The sequence below is a fragment of the Gossypium raimondii genome, chromosome 2, assembly GCF_025698545.1.
Source record: "Gossypium raimondii isolate GPD5lz chromosome 2, ASM2569854v1, whole genome shotgun sequence".
Classification (NCBI taxonomy): domain Eukaryota; kingdom Viridiplantae; phylum Streptophyta; class Magnoliopsida; order Malvales; family Malvaceae; genus Gossypium; species Gossypium raimondii.
In genome coordinates this window covers 43,986,679-43,992,207 of record NC_068566.1, presented here as the reverse complement: position 1 = coordinate 43,992,207, position 5,529 = coordinate 43,986,679, and the positions used below count along the sequence as shown (strand labels likewise).

The window sequence follows — 5,529 nt, the reverse complement described above, 5'->3', positions numbered from 1 at the left end:
TTATACATATATATGAATAGTAAAATTAACCATAAAATTGGATCAAGCCGAAATTATACATATATATTCAAATTGCAAATATTGAATAATTCTATTAGTAAGTATTCTTTTAAAGGCTAATTAACAACCAATTAAAAAAGACATTTAGTTAATATGTGAATACTTCTTCATATATTTGGAATTTAGCCTCTTAATTTTATTTTAAAAATATAATCCCTGTATTTTTCAGATTTGAAAATATATATCCAATCGTTAACATCATTAAAATTCTTCTGTTACATCGCCATTTTTGTTACATGGTTGTCAATTAAGTATTTTCTTATTTGAAATGTCACATCAACGAAATTAAGAGAAGAATTTTAATGATGTTAGTAATTAGACTTAAAATTTGAAATCCAGAAAATAGAAAAATTAAATTAAAAAAACAGAAAAACTAAATTTCAAATCTATAAAAGTAGATCAACTTAGAGGATATTTTAAACAAAGCATTTCCATTTGTCTCAGGCTATTGTTTAGGGTTACTAATGTTGCTGGTCTTCTTTAAATCTTCGAATGCTCGAATGGTGTCTGCATCAAACCCACCTGCGAACTGAAATTAGAGCAAATCATTATAGATCGATAATAAATAAATAAAAATTGAGATAAAAAGAATTACATTTGAACAGATTATGGTTTTTTTAATTAAATATTGTTGAATTTATTAAATCGAAAATTGATAGTCTAATTGGTTTGATCACATGTTTGATTCTTAAGATACTAATTTTTACAGATTAAATGTATCGGATGTGCTCAAACCATGGCCCAAATTTTACATTGGTCCTAAACTTCAAAACGTTTTGATTGAGTTAATTCTCAAAGTAATAATATTATATCAATTAGGTTCTTTTGGTAATTCGTTAGCTTGAGTGTTAAATTATAGCTCCGATATGATGTGAAAGCATATTTAAAGCTCTTCTAAATTTTGGCACAATTTTCATTTATCTTTTAAGCACATTAGATCTAAACTGTTTATGTGTAATGTAGGGACAAGCAGTGCCTTGCTCCCCTCCCTCAAATGAGAAAATTCCCCTTCAAACCCTTTCGAATTTGTAAAGTTATAAGTTAATATATGGTAAAATTACACATGGACTTCCAAAAATGATAAAATTATGGTTTACTCCTTATAAAAATAATGATAAAAATTACATTTTAGCTCTTAAAATTTTATAATTTAATTTTGCTCTCCAAAAAAAAAGTTCTAGTTTTGCCCTTGGCGATAAGTACACATATATTTACAATATCGATTTATATATTTACAATATGCATCATGATAGATCTAATTAGCATTTTCCTTCTAAATTTGCTGCTAAGTTGACAGAAATACTTGGTTGATGCAATACTGATATTTTTATGAATGTTTTGAAGTTTATGGACTAATTTAGAATTAGGGTAATATTTTGTGGATGTTTGATGCAATTAAGCCCTTTTTTAAAGACGAAATGAAGGGTTACCTGGTGAACTCTGTATGCAAATCGAACTCCTTGAAGCAAGAGATTGTTAACTTGAGAGCATTCATGGGATTGCAGTTCTTTAGCTGTCCTTTTCATGTATTCTTGGGCTAGCTTCAATGAGCTGAATTTCATCTGCAAAAATTTGCAGCCAAAATCAAGGATTGTTTTTGGTGTATTATATCTTCGCTGGATATGTTGATCTAAATTCCAACTCGACAAAATCTGATTTGATTATAGAAAAGTTAACAACTCAAACTCAAATTAAATAGTATTATGAAATTATCTAAATAAGTAATCGGACTACAATTGTTAAACCAGGGATGAAGATAGGAATTTTATGGTGAGGGACCGGGATAAAATTTAAAAAAAAAAAGGGATAAAGGTGAAAATTTTTGTTTTAAATTAGTCTAAATTGAATAAATAATTATTTGGAGGGGCCAAAAATGCATTCTTTTCATCTAGCCAAAGCTAAGAGGGATTAAAATTGAGCTATTCATTTTAAGAGGGACTAAAAAGGGAATTATACCATATAATCAAGGTGGGGACAAAGCTCTTGCCCCTTCCCTGTATCAAACTTGAAATGATATAACCTAAAAGACCCAACCAACAAACTCTAACCATTCAAATCTAAAATGATTTAAATAAGTAACTTAAAATTATCTAAACTCGACCGTCAAGCTAGAGTGATAAAATCCAAAATGAGCTAAGATTAGTAAACTTAAATGATTTAAACTCAAAATCAACCAAAACCCAAAATGATCCAAAAATTTTAAGACTTGAATTGGTTGACCTAAAAACATCTTCAACGGATGAATTGATATATCCACCCCCAGCATTATTTAGTTAAAGTGAGGTCAAAGCCCCGGTTCGTCCTTTGATATTATCTCCATAACAAACCTAAATGACCTAATTTAAAATGATTCTACTTAAAGTATTCAATTGACAAACTTAAATAATCTAAACTCGAAATAATTTAAATAAAAATCTAAAATAATTTAAACTCAACTATTAAATCCAGAGAAGAGAACCCAAAATGATATAACTTCAAAACTCTAACTCGCAAACCCTAAACTATTACATGCTCAATTAACATGAAGTTTTAGCAAGGTTAGTTTCATAAATTTGATGATCCCTTTAAATGCACTCTTTAGTTGAATATTAGGTAAAATGAGAAAAAAATATTGGTCAGTTTTTGAAATTAAAGTCGGATGTACCAACCTGACCAATAAAACCTGTATCCAACATCCATTCCCATGGGATCTGCAATTCTCTGTATCTTTTCCCACTGCTTTCTCTTACCCTTTCTATGTTATTCACACTTTGTTCCAACCTGAAAAATTTTAGTCCAAAAACCAACCATCATGCATTAATTTATACCACTCGTTCAACATATCAAGTTATAGTAAGGAATCGGTCAAATTACGGTTTTGGTCCTTTTACTATGCTTGACTTTGAGATTTAGTCCTGTCACTTTATTTTGTCTCATCTACATTTTGTAAGTGATAAAGCAACCTACAAATGAATTTGGTAACTTTTTTCAAATTTATTCTTGAACATTTTCTTGTTTCACTTTAGTCCCAGATCTAGGTAGCTTTTTCCAATTTGGTCCTTAAACTTAAATTTATTATGATGTGATGACATGACACCCTCTTAGAGTATCATGCCATCACCTAAGTTTTTCTTTTGAAAAAGTTACATAAAATCTAAAAAAAAAAAAGTAAAAATTATAGAAACTATAAAAGATTTTTTCTAAAAAGATCAATGTGATAATGTGGCATAATCTCATAATGCCATGTCATCAAGGTGAATAAAAAAAAACTCAAGGACCAAAGTGGAGAATATCATTAAGTTTAGAGATTAAATATTGCTTTATCCTTTTTTATAACATGGTTAGTTAGTCCAAAAAAACATTTGCCATTAAAGTACAATTTGGACTAACTAATGATGTTATAAAAGTAGAGTATGGTAGATGGACTAAATACCAAAATCGAGTATGGTAGATGGACTAAAATCGATTTCAACCCAAGTAATTCAGTTTATACATGCTCGCCTGTCTTGCAATGCTTGCATCTTTTTAAGCTCTGAATTAAAAGACTCTTTGGGATTGACCTTAAACGACGTCACTTCAGCTTCAAGGTTCTTCAAGTCTCTGTAGCTAAAAGCAGCTTCTCTCATGGCGTCGGCTTTTCTCTCCGGCCACTGTGGGAAATGCTTCAGAACGGCCCTTTCATCAACAAGGGATGATAGCTCTCCATCTAACCATTTCACAAATCCTTCCACATCTGTTATGTCTTTGAACGTTGCAGATTGGACCTCTGAGATTAAGAAATTTATGAACTCCTTTTGTTTCTCCACGTCGGATTTGATCTGTTCCTCGATTGAAAAACATGCATAAGCCGGGAATTTCGAGATAAAAATACAAAATTTCGAGGGTTGAAACTAGAAAACTTGTGTTAAAAAAGTTCAAATTGAGTTATTAATTTTTTTAGAGGAGTCAAAAATGCTATTTTCCCTTTTGATTAAAGGCTAAAATAGCTATACCTCAATTCTCATACTAGTCCTTAAAGTTTCTTTTTGTTAGAAATTATATCTAAACTATCAATTCTGTCACAATTTACCCCAAAACAATATCATCCAATTGAGATAAAATTGATAGTTTAAATATCATTGCTGACAAAAAAACCCCAGAGAATTGGGGTATGGTTCAAGGGTCAATTTACCAATAAAGCCAAAAGAAATGTGGGTTTTGAATTTGGAAGTGATGATGTATACTTACAGCTGAAACATATGTTGATCGGTTTTCGATTTCGCCAATCATGTTCCTAGTGAATGCAAGCAATGGGGTTGTTGTCATGTTGCTCTTGTTTTCCATGTTGGCATCTTTCCTCGTTAAAGAACGGTAAAGCTCCCCGACTTCGGGTACGCGCCGGACCGATCTCGAACCAGCTAACAACTTCGTTGGCAATGGTGGTGGTGCCGGTGCCAGTGCCGGGGTTTTAGCTTTGTTTTCATTCACTTCCTTTTGATGAGACCTTGATGATGGTGGTGGTGGTTTTGGTGCTTCCAATTGCCTATCTTTCCTCATAGCCAACTCGTGAAAACTCGGCTTCGGGTATCCATTTTCTGAATCCACAAAACCCGACGATCCCGTATTGCGGTCGTCAGGGTTACTATGCAACTTCTTCCAAAGCAATGATTTCCTCTCATTGTCATGTGCCTTAAGAGAACTGATTTGTGCTTTCAAACGACCCACCTCTTGTTTTAGTTCCTGGTTTTCCTTCATCAATGTCTCATTTGCAGCCACAGCAGCCTCCAATTGTTTCTTGAGACCCCCGGTGACGCCGACCGAGTGGCGGAGCTCCGTTTCATCGTCTTCGCGTGGCATTTTTTTCAGATTTCATCAAAGGATGATGAGAGAATATATGGATGTTCTTTTTGCAATAATCTTTCTCACCTTTTATATCTATATATTATTTTATTACTTCTGAAGCAAGCTATATAATATGCTTAGTTGCACTTTACCTAAGCCTGATGAGTGGAACACTTTACAAAATGCCCCATTCTGTGCTTTGCTATTTGCAATTTTATATATTGTATATACGAGAACAGATTGTATAAAACTGTAATTTTATGTTATTACTATTTCTTTTTAATATAAGAATGACAAATCAAAATTTTTATCTTAATTTTCAGTTTTTTTCTTCTAAAAAAATTTAAATCCAACTAAAAATATTAAAAATTAAGAAGAAAAATCTAATTTAATTATTCTATTGAAATGAGATAGAAATAACGTGAAATCACGGTTTAATATAAACCCCAACTATACAGAGAGAGTGTAGCAAAGAGATTTGGTTGAGCTTTGCTGGCACCAAAATTTAAGTGGCTACTGCTTTGTAGGTGTCCTTTACAAGCCATGTTAGGTGCACCATTAAATTCTGGTCAAATTTTACCTCTCCTATTGTTTAATTCATTATAATCCGTATATATTATATTGAAATTTGTTTATTTTCGATTTTGGTCCATCTATTATGGTAAAAAT

At 31.7% G+C, this 5,529-nt stretch overlaps 1 protein-coding gene across 1 annotated transcript; it reads right to left on the bottom strand.

Moving 5' to 3' along the window:
• Window positions 1-345: 345 nt before the first annotated feature.
• LOC105789003 (protein CHUP1, chloroplastic) lies at window positions 346-5,033 on the bottom strand. The gene is made up of 5 exons (XM_012616181.2): window positions 4,267-5,033; window positions 3,541-3,857; window positions 2,709-2,820; window positions 1,491-1,622; window positions 346-589 (listed from the first exon to the last, which is right to left on the bottom strand). The coding sequence occupies exons 1-5, from the start codon at window positions 4,873-4,875 to the stop codon at window positions 506-508; spliced, it is 1,254 nt and encodes a 417-aa protein (XP_012471635.1). The 5' UTR covers window positions 4,876-5,033; the 3' UTR covers window positions 346-505.
• Between the last annotated feature and the right edge of the window lie 496 nt (window positions 5,034-5,529).

Bases quoted from the DNA above. Each gene is read 5' to 3' on its own strand.
- LOC105789003 (XM_012616181.2), bottom strand. From the start codon at position 4,875: ATGCCACGCGAAGACGATGAAACGGAGCTCCGCCACTCGGTCGGCGTC. The intron at 3,858-4,266 runs GTAAGTATACAT...ATCGAGGAACAG, and splicing joins GATCAACATATGTTTCAGCT to ATCAAATCCGACGTGGAGAA. The intron at 2,821-3,540 runs GCGAGCATGTAT...AAAATTTTTCAG, and splicing joins ATGCAAGCATTGCAAGACAG to GTTGGAACAAAGTGTGAATA.